The 21,482-nt window shown below is 39.2% G+C and overlaps 1 protein-coding gene and 1 non-coding gene across 2 annotated transcripts; both read left to right on the plus strand.

Moving 5' to 3' along the window:
• Nucleotides 1–4,604: 4,604 nt before the first annotated feature.
• On the plus strand, nt 4,605–9,764 carry LOC115662089 (ABC transporter B family member 25-like). The gene is made up of 17 exons (XM_030584273.2): nt 4,605–5,046; nt 5,682–5,753; nt 5,842–5,877; nt 5,976–6,050; nt 6,158–6,282; nt 6,456–6,555; nt 6,698–6,869; nt 6,962–7,080; nt 7,352–7,462; nt 7,544–7,688; nt 7,828–7,960; nt 8,185–8,260; nt 8,341–8,406; nt 8,529–8,636; nt 8,816–8,923; nt 9,016–9,213; nt 9,349–9,764. Exons 1-17 carry the CDS (start codon nt 5,002–5,004, stop codon nt 9,595–9,597), a joined length of 1,938 nt encoding a protein of 645 aa, XP_030440133.2. The 5' UTR covers nt 4,605–5,001; the 3' UTR covers nt 9,598–9,764.
• Nucleotides 9,765–10,049: 285 nt separating this feature from the next.
• TRNAT-CGU (transfer RNA threonine (anticodon CGU)) lies at nt 10,050–10,121 on the plus strand. Its single transcript has one exon. It is a non-coding gene; the product is annotated as a tRNA-Thr (tRNA).
• Nucleotides 10,122–21,482: the final 11,361 nt, after the last annotated feature.

The raw sequence follows: 21,482 nt of genomic DNA on the forward strand, positions 1-21,482 counted from the left end.
TTTTTGTATATTAACCTGTAAAAAAAATATGATGAGATGCTTTGTGTTCTCTTAAAAGTTTTAAAAAAGTTCAAAAAGAAAATTGCATCTGAATATAAAGCTAAAATAATTGCAAACACTGATGCTTACACAAGAAACTTAAGATAGCGCGAGCTCAAGGATGGCCTTTATGTACGAGCCAAAACGAGAGTATTCACAGCTACCAACCAAACTAGCTAGTTGACGCAGCGTTCAGCGAATAATTCAAGCAAAATCTTGCTTAGAGAAATAAATCTCGAAATTCAATATTGATGATAATAATGTTCTTCAAAAAGAACCCTAAAACAAGCTTATATATCCCTAAACCAAACCCTACTAGGACTATAAAGCATAAAATATCAAAATTACAAAACTGCCCTTAAAATTAAAACCCATAAAAAATATTAAAATAATAGAAAAACCCATATAAACGATCTCGAATCGCTAAAATCCATCATTAGTCACAGCCAAAGGCGGTGAGTTTTGTTCAGATCGCCGTTTCGCTTCAAACGACCGAATTTGAGCTTGATCCGATGTCGTCAACCGGGTCCGTCGGTTCTAGTCGCATCACCGTTTCGCCTTCCGTTTGGACTTCTGCCTGTCCAACCGGTCCAAAAACGCACCACTAATAGATTCTGCATCACTAGTCAGGTAAGGTGGGTATTGGGTAAGTAAGAGGCGGATCTTTGAAAGATGAAGGCTGGAAGACCATTAAGTCTCTTTTCCAGCGAGTTAAGATTCCAAGATTAAGGCAAGTATTAAATCATCAAATTCACACAAATCGTGTAGAAAGGCAAGATCAGAGATAGAGAGCAGGACATGGACTTATTGGCTCGTCTTGGTTGATCCCTACTACGGGATAATGAATCCATCAATCGGTATGGCTTCCTTTGAAATTAAATTAGAAGTTTATTATAAAGTTCACTCCAGGTTTAAGGGCACCGGCACAGTTGGCTTTGGTGTCATTACATCGGCGGCGATTACAAAGTGCCACGGATTTTCTTTTTTGGGCTCCGTTTCTTGTATCATTAGAAGCGTCATGAGTAATGAAATAACGTATCGTCACTAAAAATTGCTAAAAAGTTTGCAACGAAACTTTGTACCTATTAGTGGCGATGGTTATAATCTCCGATCTCTTAGGATTAGTGACGAGAATGAAAAACGGGCACAAAGAAACATCACTGATCCTATGATTTTCATATGTGCAATTGCATGTCTTTTTGCATGAAAAGCGGGTGGAAGTTCCGAATGCTCTTGCCAACGCAATGGCTATGTCAAATGCATGCCAGTGTTCTGTGGTTTTATTTCTCTGAAGAGAGTATAGCTTAGCTCGCTACTTTAACTGGGAACAGCTGAAGATTCTCTTCATGAGAGGATACGTAGTTGAAGAAGAACCACAGAGGATCCACGATAAGGAGCTAGATGCTCTAGGGCTTTCCTTTCCCAAGTATCATATCGGACTGATCATTACACATCCCCTCGTGACTGTTTAACGTTTGGAACTCGTTGAGCAGGAGATGATGAATGATGCATTCAGCTGGGAAGGAACGAAGACTTTTGGAAACTAGGATTCCTGGAACTGGCGACTTCATGTAAGAGTGGAGTGATTCATGGGTCATGTCTTCTCGCTCATTTTGCAGCTTGTCGAAGAAATGAGAGAACTTGTTAACGAGTATCTTAAGGCATCGGTTAAACACGTTTAATGAAGGAAGTTCAATCCTTATAGCATTTGTTACTAAAGAAACAATGTCTTGAAAATTACAATCTTTCTTAATTTAATACCTTCATTAGTGCTCATGAGATACTCATTACCAAATCTTATGATTGGACGCTTTTCTTAACATTTGTCCCTACAACGCTTGATGAGCAACCAAATAAGGAGCGTTTGTAGTTTTTCATGACATCTTTTCTCGGGTTTATGTAATCAATTCTTAAAAAATCGAAATACCCCTCGTTAACTATATTTACCAAATGTCTGTTGTTATTCATTCATCAAGTTTGCCTGTAAGATTGATTCCGGAGTTCCGGATCGGTCATGAAAACCACTTCTTTACTCGTTGGGCTGATTGAATTGACTTTTTATTTTTATTTTTGTTTTTTAACTAACTTAAATCCAACAGTACACACATTTTGACCTTTTCCCAAATTTCTGAAACTTCCACAACACTTACGTATCGACAACCCTCAAATATTGATACGTGAATTTGTATATAATTTATTTTAAATTTCTAAAAATTGAAGTTTTGACGAGGAAACAAAAAAAAAGAAAATTTCAAATAAAGACTTGAAGTGCTCTCATTTTCTTAAGCAAGGACATGTAGTAGATTTTGTGTCAAATAAGGGCTTGAAATAGCCATATCAGTCTCAAATAAGGGCTTAAAGTGGCCATGATAGTTTTAAATAAGAGTCTGACATTGCCGGCCGGCTATATATTTCAACTGATCAAGGGCATTTTCGTCCAAATGCTATTTTAATTTTAAATTATTTTATTTTTTCTCTTTTTTCTAGTTTTTTATTTCTTCTTCATCGATGGGCTGATTGGCGACACCCGGAGAGGGCTGGCCAAGGTTCACCCTCACCCAATTTGGCAAGGGTCTCGCCGGCAATCCCTCGCCCAGGCAAGGTCGGTCCTCACTTGTGGCTTTCGAGGGTAGCCTTGCTAGTAGCTGGCGAGGGTCGACCTCACCTATGGTCGACAAGGGCGGTCTCGCCCATGGCGAGGGTGGCCCTTGCCAGATCAGGCGAGGGCTACCCTTGACCAACCCTTTTCGGGTGTCAATAAACTAGAAAAAGAAAAAAAGGGAAAAAAGGGGAAAAAAATTACAAGGTATATAACGAAATTACCCTTAACAATCCAAAAAGTCATGCCCTTCTTTAAAATAAATATAGTCACTTCAGTCTTTTATTTGAATTAAGATCCACCTCATATTCTTACTTGAAGAAATGATGACACTTTATGTCATTATTTGAAATAATGTTAATTTCATATTCTTATTCGAGAAAATATCGGTATTTTATGTCTTTGTAGGAAATTTTTTTTTAAAAAAAATATACCACTTAAAGTTTATTTGTTGGTGTGAACAAACTTGCGGTTGTTAAGGGTGCGTATGGTAACGTTTCTATTTTTGGGAACAATTTCTTTTCAGAAATAGTTTTTTCTATTTCTATTTCTATTTCCTGGAAGAGTTTTCGAGCAAAATAATGCGTTTGGTATTCAGCACAAAATTTCTATTCCTAAAAAAACAGAAATACGTTTGGAATCGCACAAAATTTCTATTCCCAATTTTTTGCATTTAAATCTATATCTTTTATTTAACTATAAATACAAGTTATAGTGAAAAAAACCAATAAGCATGATTTATTGGTTTGTCTAATCCTTTTAGGGTTTAAAACCCTTTTAATTCCTAAACTAAGGAATCTTCAAAAATACCACTTGGGCACCTCAAAAATTTAAATTTCATTTCAAAGTGGTACAGTGGTGTATTCTAAGCCATTATGTGAATTTTTTATATTTTTGGGGTAAAATTTATTAAAATTTTTACTTTCCCCAAATCTGTTTCTTTTTATTTTTCGAAAATTCTTTATGAAATTTTTTTAATTTTTCAATTTCGGAATTTTGCAAATATTTAAGGGTTTTCGAGTTTTTCTGATTTTTATGGATTTTCGGAAGTTTTCTCGATTTATATGAATTTTGGGAATTTTTTAATTTTCTAATTTTTTATGGGATTTTTCTGAAATTTTTCTAATTTTTATGAATTTTCGGAATTTTTAATTTATTCTAAGCCATTATGTGAATTTTTATTTTTGTTTTTTTGGGGAAAAGTTTATTAAAACTTTTTACTTTCCCGAAATTTGTCTCCTTTTTTTTTTAAAGCTTTTTATGAATTTTTTAATTTTTTCAATTTCGTAATTTTGCAAATTTTTATGGGTTTTCGAGTTTTTCTGATTTTTATGGATTTTCCGAGAATTTTTCGATTTTTATGAATTTTGGAATTTTTTATAATTTAATTAATTTTTATAATTTTTTATTATTTCCGCTGAGAGTGGACCGGATGGAGTGCTTTGAGAAGGTTTGCAGACGACGGAGGTTGGAGGAGGAGGTGAGGTCGCGTTGAGGACCGGACCTTTCTATTTCTATTTCTATTTCTATTTCTAGAAACAAAGTAGTAGATTTTTCTACTTTTTATTTCTGCTCCAAATCTATTTTTGCTAGCACTTTTCTATTAGGAAATGAAAAACAAAACGTTCAAGCAGTTTGCTTTTTTTTTTCGAATGGAAGAATAGAAAAATAGAGAAAGCGAAGTGTTGCTACCAAACGCAGCCCTAAAAACCGTTTGAAATGACCTTTAACTACCGGTCAGCTCACCATGACGAGACACACTGCTTCTGCCACAAGTCGCCCAGCGTGCACGTGCGTCTACACATATATGACCATGAACATGAACATGAACATGGATATCAAAGTCCACAGTGTCTAGATTCTTGAAAAACTTCACTGTTTTTTTTCGAACTTTTCGTTTCTCTTCTGCGGAGCACGTGAATCAGCTCGCCAGACAGCTCCAAGAAAAACTCAGTCGATCCAATCACGTCGCCACTTTCGGAATACGAAGGGGGTGTGAGAAATTATTGTGGCCACTTTCGCTATGATAACAGAGAGCCTGATGTATGCGGTGACGGAAGCAAATTCATACTGTCGCAAAAGACACAGTCATCCGTCCAATACCCGCCAAGAAAGTCAAGGGTCACACCAGTCACTAGGGGAACAACAATTAAAAACGACCTCTCGAAGTCATCGCGACTGTAAATTGGGCGAGTCTCTCTTCGTCTTCGTCGCCTCTGGTACGTGTTTTCTCTCTTCTTGGGGCACACGTCAATCATAATATAATCTTGAGAGGAAAAGAAGACGACCCACCGTTTTTCTTTCTTGGCTTCGTTGTTGCTTCGCACTGATTGTTCTCGTTGCTTGGTCGAAGGGCAAGAACGATGCACGGCGTCGGAAGCGATAGAGTCCCTTTGCTGCAACGAGGAGTATGTTTTTTCGAATTTGGGATTTTTCTTTTCTCTTCATAATTTGTTGAGGATCTTAGGCAAAATTTTTCAGTTTCTTTTGTACTTTTTGGACTTGAAATGTGAAATTTCTTGGAGTTGATTTGATTCCACTCGTGTATGTCCACTTTGAATGACTGAAGTGAGTGCAATCTTTGTGGTGGTTTCGGTTAAGGAAAGAGATGTTTAAATGAGTTTAAGGGTCAAGTCCAATCTGTTTAGAAGAAATTTATATAATTGGGTTTCAAGCTAAATTGGGTTCCTTTTTCTTTTTTCCTTTAATCTGTTGTTGCGTAGTGTTAAACATCTACTTTTACCCTGCGTTTCCACTGAAAAGAGTGATGGAAAGAGTGAATTCACTTGGGTTTCAGTGATCAGTCCATGAGCAGATTCGAGAAAATTATAGCCCAGGTCATCTTGCAGTCTAGTCTTGGTTAAATGTTCAGTTCGTGAAGGCTTAAGGATTGTTTGAGAAGTGTTCTTGGGTGCTTTGGCCCTGTTGGCTTAATTGTGAAAGAAAAACTCGACAGTGTACTTTTCATCTTAATTCCCTTTTAATGTTGGTGTTTTTGTACTTTTGGTTGTATCATGCGATCTTATTCCCGATTTTATTGCAGGGAGGAAGAAAGAGAGATGATACTCTCATCAATAGTGATTCGACAGACCTGGAACATGGAGATGCTGTACCGGTGAGAATGCCATCTTGTTCATATTTTCTTACCGACATCTAATGAGATTCGAGTTCATGATACAATTTTCTTCTTGGTAACTCCTTAGGCTGCAAATGTAGGATTTGGCAGAGTACTCTCGCTGGTAAACCTCCCTTATGTTTAAACAGTTCTTTGATCTTTGAGTACTCTTCGGGCAGATCCAACAATTAAATTAGATAATGGCATTTTATTGGTTCATAGGCAAAGCCTGATGCTGGGAAGTTGATCATTGCAACTATTGCTCTCTTGGTTGCATCCACTTCAAGCATACTAATTGTAGGTTCTGTCATCCCTCTCCCTTCGAAAGTTCTAACGTTGATGTTGCAAGAAGCATTTTGAGAAATTGGACTATTGATTGAAATGTGTTTGACCATTATTCACAGCCAAAATTTGGTGGGAAGATAATAGATATTGTGTCAAGAGAGATGATATCGCCTGAACAGAAAGCTGAAGCGCTGGAGGCTGTCAACAGAACCATACTGGAGATATTTTTAATTGTTGTGACTGGGTAAGGACTTGCATTTGCTTCATTATCTCCCATTCTGGTGAAGAATTTGTCTCCTACCAGCGACAAAGTTACTGTCAAATTTGTTAGAATCTAAGTTATCTTGTTATGAAAATCACAATGTTTTTTGAACGGTTTCCCCATAATGAAGGCTTCTCTCTTTGTCGACCTTCCAGTTCTGTTTGCACAGCACTCCGAGCATGGTTGTTCTCCTCTGCTAGTGAACGGGTCGTTGCTAGACTGAGAAAGAACTTATTCAGTCACCTTATTCATCAGGTATATCTCATCCAATGTATTGGTGTATGAATACCATGTAGCGCAATCGCTGAGACCTAGAGCTTCATGCATGGGAAGGCAACTGTGTTCTAATTGCTCTGTGCACAGCTTCTTAATTACAGTGGCTTGCATTTTCTTGTAGGAAATAGCATTCTTTGATGTCACTCGAACAGGGGAGCTGTTGAGCAGACTTTCTGAGGATACTCAGATTATAAAAAATGCAGCAACCACCAATCTGTCCGAGGCCTTGAAAAATCTATCAACTGCATTTATTGGCCTTGGCTTCATGTTCACAACATCTTGGAAATTGACATGTAATTTGTTCATTAAAGTGCATATAAATATATTTAGAGAAATGCTCTGATTGCTGGTTGACATTGTGCCATTCTTTCTGTTTATCTCACAGTGTTGGCTTTGGCTGTTGTGCCTGCTATTTCTGTTGCTGTACGTAAGTTTGGCCGCTTTCTTCGCGAACTGTCCCATAAAACACAAGCTGCGGCTGCTGTAGCTGCCTCAATTGCTGAGGTATGGCGTGATAGCATTAAGAATTTAGATATTTCGCTCATTCAGCTAAAATTTGTCAATCAATTATCTTTTGTCCATAGGCGTGTGCTGATTATCTTAATCACCAAAGTAACCCTAGCGACCTGCGTATCTTGCTTTTGATATGATGCTGTATGTACCTGTAGAATTTTTAGTGATTCGAGTAGAATTACTCTGAAAAAAATGAAGCATATTCATTTTATTCTTCCTTACTACTCGAGAAAGTTGGAAGCTCATATACAGAATATTGTAGGAGTCTTTCGGTGCGATACGCACAGTGAGATCCTTTGCCCAAGAAGGATTTGAGGTGTCACGCTACTCCGAGAAAGTTGATGAGACACTGAAGCTTGGAATCAAACAAGCTGTGAGTTCATCCTTGTTCTTCCCTCCCTCCAGTTCTCCTCACTCTCAACAGCTTTTAATTTTACCTTTCTTTCTGCTACAGAGGGTTGTTGGGATCTTCTTCGGAAGCCTAAATGCGGCCTCAACACTGTCAGTGATTGTTGTTGTCATATATGGAGCCAATCTGACCATTATGGGTCATATGTCACCCGGTGCTCTCACCTCTTTCATTCTCTATAGTCTCACTGGTATTTCTCCTGGTCAATTTGCTGAAAATTCCAACATATAAATTATTTTTTCTGTTGTCTTTCAAGTTTTCAGGAGTTGAGCATTGAGCTTACATATCAGATACTCATCAATATGCCTAATTTAGGTTTGTTCTTGCAGTGGGATCCTCTGTCTCTGGATTATCTGGGTTGTACACTGTAGCAATGAAAGCTGCAGGAGCCAGCAGGCGGGTCTTTCAAATTCTGGACCGTGTTTCATCCATGCCTAAGTCAGGGGATAAGTGTCCCTTGGGGTTAGTTCCTCTATTTTCTCTTACTCTGGTGGAAGTTTTCGAGATTTTGTGTTAAAAAACAGCCAAAAATAAAAAGGAAGTCTCATCTTCTACACTAATGTGAATCCGGTGGTGGAAGTCAAGTACCACAAATCTTGTTTACTAGATATTTTGGCATAAGAACATGCAATGAATGTAAAAATCAGACCGATACACCTGACCATGAACTGTGTCTCGTCTTGTAGTGACCAAGATGGAGAGGTGGAGTTAGACGATGTGTGGTTTGCGTACCCTTCCCGTCCCAGCCATATGGTGCTCAAGGTAATGAATTTCTCGATTTATAGTAAGATCCATCTCGTGTTTTACTACTGTAAAGAACATTGTACATCTGCAAATTTCAGGGAATAACATTAAAACTGCAGCCCGGCTCAAAAGTTGCTCTAGTTGGTCCTAGTGGAGGTGGAAAGGTAAGTTCTTCCTATGGGAAGTCTTACCTCTCAAAACCCAGTTTGCCGCTCTCAGAGTAATAATAATTTCCAGGTGATGCTGTTCAACCTGCAATACTAACTTTTTTCTACGTGCTCTGCAGACCACAATCGCAAGCTTGATTGAGAGGTTTTATGACCCTATCAAGGGAAAGATTCTGATAAATGGGGTTCCTTTGGTAGAAGTATCCCATGAGCATCTCCACCGAAAGGTCATCATCGTCTATTAGATCTTTTGCATTTGCACGTCCAATGAGCGGTAGTTCAAGTCATAAATTCCATTTGTTTTTGGATGCAGATGTACCATAGTAACCATATTATGCCATTGTCACATCTACTGTATGGTTGTTTCTAACCGATATGTGCTGATATCCTGATAATTTACTGGCAGATAAGTATAGTTAGCCAAGAACCTGTCCTTTTCAACTGCTCCATAGAGGAGAACATAGCCTATGGCTTTGATGGCAAAATCAGCATCGAAGATGTGGAAAATGCAGCTGTAAGACTGACATATCTCCCTTTACAAGAGTTGGGGACACTACACACTTCGACCTTTTGGAACTCATCACTATAACGACGTGAATCTTGCAGAAAATGGCCAATGCCCACGGGTTCATATCGGAGTTTCCGGAAAAATATCAAACCCATGTCGGAGAGCGCGGGGTGAGGCTCTCTGGTGGTCAGAAACAGAGAGTAGCGATTGCAAGGGCTTTATTAATGAACCCAAAGATTCTCCTGCTAGATGAAGCCACAAGTGCTCTCGATGCCGAAAGTGAATACCTGGTTCAGGTGACACTTAAACATATATATGAGCAATATCTTTCTCTTGAATTTCGCATACGTTTTTAAAGTTGGATATTCTAATTTTATATCCGAGACACAAAACTTTTCACTTCATTGGTTGATCGGCTTCCGATGATGTAGGACGCGATGGATTCTCTAATGAAGGGAAGGACTGTGCTCGTGATAGCCCATCGGCTGTCGACAGTGAAGAGCGCCGACACGGTGGCGGTCGTTTCCGATGGCCAGATAGTCGAGAGAGGCACTCACGAAGATCTCCTCAGCAAAGACGGTGTTTACACTGCACTGGTCCGAAGGCAGCTACAAGGCGCCAAGAGCGAGATCAAGACGATCGAGGCGGTCGATAATGGAACCGACATTACAGAGAAATAGTAGTTTACGCATTGCGTAGCAGTAGGCGATTCATGTGTATGTTAAATGCTGTGACGAACTACTCCAATATCACTTGTTAGCTTATAATGGATCTAGACTTTGGCCTAATATCAAGTGCCAGCAGCCTTGAGCATCGTCTTAACGAGCTGAATCCGATTCGGTTTTCACCGCAAAGTCTACTATAATTCGACACGATGCTATCGATAACAATCATTCCTTTTGCTTCCCGATTGTCGACCATACCACGACTGTTTTGAATGAAAGCAAAAACGAAGGACGAACCGAAACAAGAAACAGAGGAAAAGAAAATGCCCAGGCCACCTTCTTTCTGCAGAAGTAATCTCATCTTTCATCTCTGATAATGTAAAACGCAAATGCGGATCCTCTATAACTTGAGATAGAAAACCTAAGTTTTCTTTAAAAAAAATTAGATGCGAATTGACAACCGTTGAGCCTCCATAGCATAGTGGTAGTGCGTTCGTCTCGTAAGCGAAAGGTCGCGAGTTCGATTCTCGCTGGGGGCTTTTGTTTCGTCCATTTTTTTATTTTTTGCTCTTGTCTTAATTTAAATTGATGGCCCAAACTTATTTACTTTCCTTTTCTGTTTATTTTTTCTAATTCTATGTAGGATCTAGTTACCACAGTATTTCACTTGTTTTTTTTCTTGTGGGTATCCATGTATATTAAAAATATGTTTTCAAATTATTTTTAGATCTTACTTATGTAGAAATTAGTTTTGTCGAAAAGAGAAATTTTCGAGAAACCTAATTTTTTTCTACATTGTCTAACAATTTTTGGATTAATTAACAAGTAGAATCTAGAAACACTTTAACGTAGAGATTTTTTTAACACAATCACTTGTTTATAAACTTTCACATTTGTTGTGTGTAACACCATTAAAATCTTTCTTATCAGTTGTCTTTTATACATGTATACATATAATGGGATGATTGATGAAACAGACAAAGAAAACCTCTATGAAGAATTTCTAAAGTAAAAGCATAGTTATATTATCCAATGTGAAATTTTAAAAAATGAAATGTAATTAAATCACGACATTCATAAAATAAATTTTTTTTTGAATGCCGGTGAAATCTCATCATTTTGGATTGACAAAAATTAATATCATCCACGAAGTGTTTTCAAAAAAATATCAAGATAAGAAAGAAAGGGTTTGATGGTGATATGCACTACAAAAGTAAAACAAAAATGGATGAAACAAAGGTAAAAAAAAGATAACGCCTTTAATATACACGAGATAGCCAATTAAACAAGCACAAAACATGTGAAGTATTTAATTATGGCAACTAGATTCTAAATAAAAATAGAAAAAAAAAACAAAAAAGAAGGAAAGTAAATAGATTATGGGCTATCACTTTAAATTGCAATTGAATGATTGAGGGAAATTTTGCATTTTTAGTAAAAAAAGGGGTGGATTTAGTTATACAAATGGTGAAAATAGTGCGACCCTTTTTTATTTGCTCTAATGTTCGGAGTTTGTAATTATGCATGAAAAGTATATTATAGAAACAGTGTGAAAGTGGCTATATATAAAAAAGTAATTTTCTGACAAATTCACGAGTACTTGAACTTATCAACAATAATGTCTGAATCGGATCTGAATACATCATGCAGTCGCAATTATGGGGTGATGCTCTCATTTAATCTTTTGAGGATCCCCACGTACGACAGTCACTCAATGCCTTTCTTCTGTCTTCTTTATGTACATGCCATCTATTTATCTTGAAAAAAAAAAAACAAAGCTTCTTCCTTAACCACCAAACCGCTTCTATTGTTGCCCATTTTTTTAATTTTCTTGGATCCATTTTAAGACATTTTTGACGGTGAAAGCCTCTGTCTGTGCTGCTGCAATGGCAGATACTCATCTAGATCTTCACTTTTTCATTCCAAAATTCTCTCTATGGCTGCAGGGCTTTTATTTAAGGATCATGCAAATCTATTATGGTTCATGTTTGTTTGGGGAGAGAGAAAGAGAAGTTGAAGATCAAGCACTAAACTTCAAGTGTTGTTTAGAGGACTAAGAACTAGTTCTAGTGAGTAATTCAGTTTTGCCGGATTATCGTTATCAGTATTTTTCATCGCACACACTAGCTAGACCCCTAGCCTTCGTTTCTTTCGATATTTTAGATCAATTTGCAATAGAAATTGCTTTATTTGATCTTATATAACCTGTCCAGCATTGAAGTTGTTCTTTTACAAACTTCCTGAAGTGCTGATTCATGTAATTATTGTTATTCTGCTAGTTGGCTTCTAATTAAGCAAGATAGAGTTGCGCTATTAAAATCTGACGAAAGTGTAAACAAGTGGGTGATTAGGCTCCTCATAGTTAGACGTTATAAGACGACAAAAGGACTCATAGTATAATGAGATAGCTCACACATGATCAGAGTCTATGAACACCGTGATTATTTGTTCTTACACCTAAAGTTAATTATAATAAAAATAATGATTACCTTGCACTACAAAAAAACACCGGACTAGCGACGAAATTTGCGACGGAAAATTTGGAAAAATCCGTCGCAAATCGAATTTGCGACGGAAAAAATTCCGTCGCTACTAGGTCGTCGCAAAATTTTGCGACGGAAAATTTAAAAGTTCGTCGCAAAATTGCGACGAAAATAAATTCGTCGCAAAATTAGTCGCAAATTAGCCACGAATACAATCCGTCGCAAATATTTCGTCGCAAATTTGCGACGAACGCTATCCGTCGCAAAATTCGTCGCAATTTCGTCGCAAATTTCTTCGCAAATTTCGTCGCAAAATTTCGTCGCAAATTTCGTAGCAAAATCGTCTCAAAATTCGTCGCAAAATTCGTTGCAAAATTACTCGCAAATTAGCCACGAATACAATCCGTCGCAAATATTTCGTCGCAAATTTGCAACGAACCGTCGCAATTTCGTCGCAAAATTCGTTGCAAATTTCGTCGCAAAATTCGTCGCAAAATGTATTCATCGCAAATTAGCGACGAACTGTAATGATCGCAAAATTCGGCTTAAAATATTCGTCGCTATTTTTACATCATTTCGGCCATAAATTCTTGTCCATATCAAACAAAGGAGACAATGACATATAATTGAAACAGAAAAACGAACAAACCATAGATTCTGACAAACCAGCCACAATGACATATAATTGAAACAAATAACTGAAGGAAAGTTGTAGAGTTTGACATGATGCTATTTGATATCCAATCTTACAATACATTCAAAATATGAACTAAGAGACGGGACAACCATAGAAGACGCAGAAAAACCATACACAAGAAGACGCAGCTTTGGTACGATGGTAGGACACCAAAAGTAGTCACTTTTGTCGAGATCTGAGGAAATGTCGATACATAAATCAGTCCAGAATATAAAAGAAGCGTTTATGCATGGATGTGGAATTAGGTGTAAAATAACAAGACGGTTAACAAAAATACGTTTCAGGACGAACATAAATGTTCTTACATATGAATATGAGTGAAATTATGAAAAATCAAGATTATGAAGCAAGCTTACTCCCGATTTTGAGAATTTTAACTAGAAAGTCTGGAGAAAATCATCATCATCATCATCATCATCAGCATTCTCGGCATCAATGTGTTGGTCATCATTGTGCCCATCACCTATTGGATTGGCTGGAGGTACAGGAGGATCGTCATAGCGATTGAGGTTAAGGTATTGCATAACGAGTCTCATTTGTTGTTCCAAGTTATTTATTTGTTCGTCCTTATGAACAAGTAAATTATTCAAACGATGCACTTCTTGGGTCAATTGCTCGTCTTGTCGTGACCTCCTTCGACCAGTCGCAGTGGATGATGAACTTCCAGGATTATTCGGCATGTACATCCTTGATAACGATCCCATCCCAAATATTTTCCCTTTTTTCACCCCACCCGTTGCCTCCATCCATAATGCCATATTATCAACTGATGGCCCGGACTCAGGACAATCATCACTACCACTAGCACTGCTCATTAAAAGTTCATCATATTTTTCCTACATTAACAATATAGATGAAAATAAAATCACTATATATATATCTACTATAATATTGAAAGCATTCACGGTTTTCATTATAGTTTACATATAAGCCAAAGTATAACCTTACATACCTTAACAGCTTTTGCTCGATCGCCAGTCCATGTCTTATCTTTCTTTTAAAATGTGCGTTCAAATGTAGCTGCAAATGTCGGTTCCGTCCCCAATTCTTGTGCCTACAAAATGTAAACATGAGTAATTGAATTAAATTAACTTATAACTCATTTAACAGACTTACCAGTCGTTTGCGATGCTCCGCAATGTTGATAGAGCCCCCAGCATATGTGGCTGACCCATCACTAGAACTAGAAGATCGATTCTTCTTATTCTGCTCACAGAGTTGCCGACTCTGTTTTTTTTTTTGGTAAGGTAGTTGCCGACTCTGTTCAGATGCCCAAAATCTGTTAATTGCCGCCCAATTGTCAGCTGTAAAGAAAGACGGCTTCACTTGCTTGATCTTCGCTCTATTCCTGACATTTCGCATAAAATCACCGTTTTTCTTATCGAAAATTCTTCTCACTTCGTTGTCTTCCGCTTCCTCCCACTTGAACTTCCGCTGCAATGAATAAAAACACAAATTGAAAGTTATTATGATGATCACATATCCATAACCATGCACCAGACAAATATAGACAGATTTTGTAAAGTTCATGTCGGGGAAAATATCTGGTCCTTTAGGTATCGAAAACTACAGAGTTGTTCTAGTCCCTTTACATCATTCTTGACCATCAATATACTACACCAAACTTAATTGGTGAGAAAATAAAATATGTAAAACTTACCTTGAACTCATTCCACCACATTTCTTTCACTTCTTGTGGAACACTTCTGTAAGTAATATACTCTCCCATCCAAAAGTTTCTTACTATTTTGTTCAATTCCCTCACAACAGACGGAGCATCCGTGAATCTGCAATCATATGGATATTGTGCAACATCGACAATTCAGTTGACATCAATATCTAAAGCCCTAAATATTACATATACTAAAATAAAAATGAAGTACTTACGAATCTCCAAATGGGCATATGAAGAATCGGTTATCTTCTTGACCTGTGTTTCCGTCAATATTCGATTGTTCCGCCGAATAATGGGGTGGAACGGAAGGAGAGGGAGCTAAAGGAGATTGAACTGGAGGAGATTCAGTTCGCATGTGGCCAAGTCCCGTAACATGTTGTTGAGTGTTGGAGGAAGGGCCAACGTGTCCATATTGTGACGGACCATATTGTGGTTGAGGGTTAGATGACGGGACAGGGGAAGAGGAAAGGGCCGGGGACGAGGACGAGGAAAAGGCTTGTCTTCTATACGAATGACCTCCACGTTTATACTGACAAGTAGGAAGGTTATGCGAATATGTAAAGAACTATTGACACGTATTACAGACACATAATGATGTACATGACGAAGCTTACCATTTTGATGGAAAGACTGAGAAAATGTTTCCTTTAAATGAGCCAATGTCGAGTGCTTATGACGTGTAATTTCCTACGAACAAATATACTATGAATCCCATTCATTTTGATATGAAACATCAATATATGAGCACGATATGGGTGGCCACAGGTATCAAACATCACTATATGAATCGCATTCATTTTGAATAAATTTTTTTTGACCACGTATAAAAATTTAAATTTCACTGAAAGTGGGTGGCCACAGGTATTCTAAGTTATTCTGTAAAGTTTTGTAAGAGAAAAATTGTTATTATTGTTAAATTTATTTTGGGACCTAAAAAAAAAAATTTCACTAAAAGTTGGTGGCCACCGATATTCTAAGACATTCTGTAAAGTTTTGAAATTTAAAAATTTTTAGAATTTTTAAATTATTATTTTTTAATATAAAATTTTTTCCTTGAAATAAAAAAAATTTTCCATACTAAAATTGGGTGATCACAGGTAGTCTAAGCTATTAGGTAAAGTTTCCAAATTTTTTTTTTGTAACCCAGGGAACCCCCGCACGGCCGACAGCCGGGAGGTAAACCCTGGGGGCGACACGTGCTAGCCACCACACACGTGCACCGGTTAAGTCACCCTGCGACGCCTGGGATTCGAACACTCAACCTTTTGCGAGAGGAAGAGTGCCCTTTCCAGCAGCGCCACCCAGGCGGGTGGTAAGTTTCCAAAATTTTTGTCCTTCTTTATTTTAATAATTTTTAGGGCACGTTAAAAAAATTAAATATAACTAAAAGTGAGTGGCCACAGGTATTATAAGCCATTCCGTGAAGTTTTGAAAATTTTTAAATTCTAATTTTTTTTTGACCACCTAAAAAAATTTAAATTTCACTGCAAGTTGATGGCCACATGTTTTCTAGGCAATTCTATGCAGTTTTGAAATTTTATATTTTTTTAATTTTTTTTTCACCCAAAAAAAATAAAAATTTCCCTCACAATGGGTGACCACATTTATTTTAAGCCATTTTATAAGGTTATGAAAATTTTTAATATTTTAATATTTTTTGTCTCGGAACGTTAAAAAATCTAAATTTCACTAAAAATGGGTGGTCACTATTAATTTTTGCCATTTTGTGATATTATGAAATTTTAGTTTTTTAAAAATTTTAAAAAACTTTTACGGTCAAATTTCATATTTGTTGCCAACATATACTGTTTTTTTTATTTTCCGTAATTTTTCATGATTTTTTTATAGAATTGTTCAATTTTCGAGCATTTTCTGTGAAAACGCTTAATCAATCACCCTATCGTCATTTAACGCTTAATCATCCACATAATAGACAAATTAACCAGTCGACCATCGATTAAAGCCACATGCAATCCTGAAATCGACCCGTAACTTAGCCAACGAAAAGTGATCCTAAATAATCCCTAAACAAGTCCGACTAATTACCTAATTATACTAACTAGGGTTTAGGGAGTTGCTTACTTGGTTCAAGGACAACAAAAATCGGCCGATCGAACAGTGGCGGTCCCGGCGCGGGCGTGGGCCCAAATGGTGACTAGTTGGCCAGGTGCTCGGCCACGACCGGGCGAACGACGGAGGAGCTCGGCAGCGACGATGTCGGTCGGTGGCGACGGCGTCGGGCGGCGGCTCGACGGCTGGCGGCTTGGCGGCGACGGCAGGCGGGAGGAGTGACGGCGCGGCCGCGGCTGCAGCGGCGGGCTGCACGCGGAGCGACTGCGTCGGCCGGCGATCGGGAGGCGGGTGGCCGGCTAGCCGGGCTGGCCGGGCGGTGACTGGCAGGCACATGCCGGCATGGGCCGGGCGGGCGCCGGGCCGGCGGCGACGATGCAGGGCCGTGCTCCGGCGAGGGCGGTAACGGGCGGGGTCAGCCTGGCGAGAGCCTCGGCCGGCTGATGGTGGGCGGCGACGGCAGCCGGCCGCTGGGCCGACGGCGCGTGGGGCGGCTTTCCGCGGCGGGCGAGGCGGCGCATTTCAAGGCGTCGCCTGCTATTGGTCGGCGGCGGCGAGGGCTTCGCGCCGCTACTCGGACGCGGCGAGGCCGGGCGGGGGCGCGACCGAAGTGAGGGGCGGCGACGGGCCGCGGGCGGCCGGCTCGCGACCGGCGATGGGCGGGGGGGCCTACGGGCGTGGAGCTGCGGGGCGGTCACGAGGCCTGGCGGCGACGGCGACGGCGAGGACGGCGCGACCGCCGGGGGGCGGGCGGGCGACGGGCGGGGGTCATGGGCGGGGCGGCCGGGCCCGCCACCGTCGACGTGGCGAGGCGGCCTGCGGGGCGACAGGCGACGGGCGGGGGAGCTGCGGGGCAGCTGCGAGGCTGGGCGGCAATGGCTGTGACGGCGACGGTAGCGGGGGAGCTGCGCAGATCGCGCTTGGGCGGCGTCGGGGAAGGGGGGGAGGAGGAGGAGGGGGTAATAATGTCGCAAATTTGCGACGAACCTAATGTCCGTCGCAAATTTGCGACAAAAAAAAAATTTCCGACGAAAATAAAAATCCGTCGCAAATTTGCGACGGAAATAAAAATCCGTCGCAAATTTGCGACAGATTAAATTATCCGTCGCAAATTTCGAGCGGTAAAAATTCCCTCGCAAAATTTGGGACAGACCAGTATAGTCCGTTGCAAATTTTCGAAGGAACTCCACTTTCCGTCGCAAATTGCGACGGATTAAATTATGTCCGTCGCAAATTTTCGACCGATAAAAAATTTCCGAAGGAAATAAAAATCCGTCACAAATTTGCGACGTAAAAAAAAATCCGTGGCAAATTTGCGACGGATTAAATTATCCATCGCAAATTTCGAACGGTAAAAATTGCCTCGCAAAATTTGCGACGGACCACTATAGTCTGTTGTAAATTTGCGACGGACAGGTTGAGTCCGTCGCAAATTTGCGACGGACGAAAAATTTCCGACGGAAATAAAAATCCGTCGCAAATTTGCGCCGTAAAAAAAAATCCGTTGCAAATTTGCGACGGAAATAAAAATCCGTCGCAAATTTGCGACGGACAGGTTGAGTCCGTCGCAAATATGGACATACTACATGATCGTTGTAAATTTGTGACGTCTTTTTTTCGGTCAAAAAATTAGCATCTCATTTATTTGGGTCCTAAATTTGCTACGTCTTTTTTTCAGTCCAAAATTTTGGCATCTCAAATTTTGCAATGGAAATTAGAATATCGGAAATGTTAGGGTACGTTAATAATATTTGACTTGTCGGCATTCAGGGACAAAATTTCGGACGATCAATTAAAATAAAAAGAATAATCGACAATAACAATAATAAAAAAGCACAATAACAATAATAACAAGAACAATAATGATAACAACCAAAATAGCACTTGTAGCATTAATAATTACACATATGTAGTGTTTTGTGACAAAAATTTTAATCTTCATCTTCGTCTTCGTCATCTGTCTGAAAATCATATTCTGAACATTCTTGTACATTTAATTCGCAAATTTCAGTTGGATCTACATCTATCATTGCTCCACATGAATCTCGTAAAGTTGGTACGTTATATTCCTCAATTTCAACAGTGTTACACACTTCCTCTTGTTGGTAGGCTCTATCCTTCCAGTGTTCCTCGATTTTCCGCCATGCTTTGATTTTACATACAGCCCACCAATCAGCTTTGTCACGTTTCAAACTAGGATATGATGCATAACATACTTGAATTGCTTGTTGTGCCAAGACAAATGGTTCATACTTCATATACATTTTCTTGTGATTTATTTCAATCAAATTGAACTTCGTATGCACCTTCATTCCTTTGACGGGGTCGAACCACGTGCACTTAAATAACACAACCCGCATCATTAATGGTCCAAGGTACTCTATCTCTATGATTTCATCCAACAAGCCATAAAAATCATCTTCTGAACTGCCACCATTGGATGACCGAACAGACACACCACTATTCATTGTGGATTTTCCTATTCCATATTCTTGAGTATGAAAATTATATCCATTTATGAAATATGCTGGCCAACTTTGAACTCTTAACTGTGGACCCCATGACAGATGATATAGCAATCCTTGCTCTCCAATTTCATCATAATTACTGTGAACCTAAGGTTACACATGCAAAGTCAATAATATATATTATACTAAATGATGTATATAATTTTAATAACTTGGTTTTGGTCCATAGGCAACTTACATATGTCTTGAACCATGCTGCAAATTGTTCATCGCACAAACTGTCAAACTCATTTGGTTGTAGTCCAAACATTGAAGTTTGGAAAATCCTAATATTAAAAATCATATAAATATTAGCAAATATTTGACACACAAAACATATATTTGCAAATTTTCACTTACTTGAAGTATGGCTCGACTTCTGGACAGTTCAGTAAAATATAAGTACGGGCTGCATGAAATTCTTCGCCTGATAAGTAACGAAACTGACATGCGCCGCTTGGTCGACCCAGATAATTGAAAATAGAGAATGCTGTGCAATTGGGATCAATGGGGCCCTCATCATTTCTGCCTACTCTCCGCCTCTTGCACTGAACGTGCGGCTCAAAATAGTATGATGCAAATATTGTCACTTCTTCCACAATATATGCATTACAAATTGAAGCTTCAACACGTGCCTTATTCTTCACTTTTTTCTTCAAATGATATAAGAATCTAGTTGAAATAGAAAGAAGCTTATAGGAACATATTATATGATAAACTAATTTGAACTGTATTTAAAAAAAAAACATTACCTCTCAAATGAATACATCCATCGAAATTGGACGGGACCTGCAACTTTGGCCTCATAAGGCAAGTGAACTAAGAGATGCTCCATCGAATCAAAAAACGCTGGAGGAAATATCCTTTCTAAGTTGCAAAGAATAATTGGAATATCTCTCTCTAGTTTTTCCATGTGCGATGCTTTTAACACTGTCGAGCAAATATCATGGAGGAAATTGCTTAACTCTGTAATGGCGCCCCATACAAAGTTCGGTAGAACTTCCTTCAAAGCTATTGGAATTAGTCTTTCTATCAGGATGTAACAATCATGACTCTTCAAACCCGTGAACTTGCATTCATTCAAATCAACACATCTCCCGAGGTTCGAAGCATATCCATCGTGAAACCGCAGCGATTTCAACCATTGACAAACAACTCGCCTCCGCTCCTTATCCAATGTATAAACCGGCTTTCGGTTTTGGTCCCTTGCTGCTTGCATCCACAGCTAGTATTGGCCGATCGCAAATATCTCTCTTATCTTTTCTTGCGTTCAATTTGTCTTTTGTTTTTCCGGCGACATCCATCACAGTATTATGACATTGTCGAAAACATTTTTTTCTATGTGCATAACGTCAAGATTATGATGAATAAGATGGGCCTTCCAATATGGTAGATCTCAAAATATACTGCGTTTTGTCCACTTATGTGTACTTCCGTACGCAAAAGTCGTGCCGTGCGGGTTCTCGACAACAGTTGGAAAGTCCTGCACACGCTCCCAAATTTGATCGCCGGTCAACCTCAATGGTGGACGCGTTCTTTCAGTCCTATTCTTGGTGAACTTTTTCTTGTTCCTTATGAAAGGATGACTTGGCGGTAAAAATTATCTGTGACAGTCAAAATAGCTGGGCTTCTTTCCATGTTTTAATCTAAATGACTTTGACCTCTCCAAACATATCGGACATCCTAAGATCCCAGCTGTACTCCATCCAGATAACATTCCGTAAGCTGGAAAGTCATTTATCGTCCAAAGAATGGCAGCCTTCATTACAAATGTTTGATCGGTAGAAACGTCATACGTAGGGACACCTTCAACCCATAACCGTTGTAACTCCTCAATCAATGGTTGCATATAAACATCTATCAACTTTTTCGGATTTTCCGGCCCTGTCACGATCAATGTCAAAAACAAATAAGGTGTCTTCATGCACATACCAGGTGGAAGATTGTACGGCGTTAAGATAACTGGCCAACATGAATAACTTTTTCCTGTTTTCCCAAATGGAGCAAATCCATCTAAGACGTGAGATCTAACCCCGATGTTTCGAGGCTCCATCGCAAACTCAGGGTATGTTCTATCAAAATGTTGCCATGCCTCCGCATCTGAAGGATGACACATTAGACCTTCTTCTGTTTCATGATTTGCATGCCAAGTCATGTGTTCAGCAGTGGCTTTAGACGCATAAAGCCTTTGCAATCTGGGGATTAAGGGCAGATAAAACATTTGCTTGCATGGTCTACGCTTCTAATTACGATCCGGCCTCCTGTTAATCTTGTACCTAGGTTGGCTACAGAATTTGCAAGATTCTGCATTTTCATCATCTCTCCAATATATCATACAACCCCTACTACATACATCAATCCTTACAACCGGAAGACCTAAGTTATCCACTAGCTTTTTCATATCATAAAAATCACTTGGCATGATGTTATCACGAGGCAATGATTCCCGCATTACTTCAACAAAAGAG

This window comes from Syzygium oleosum, unplaced genomic scaffold (genome assembly GCF_021117445.2).
Source record: "Syzygium oleosum isolate NSW1041296 unplaced genomic scaffold, Sole_v2.1 Sole_v2.09, whole genome shotgun sequence".
Classification (NCBI taxonomy): domain Eukaryota; kingdom Viridiplantae; phylum Streptophyta; class Magnoliopsida; order Myrtales; family Myrtaceae; genus Syzygium; species Syzygium oleosum.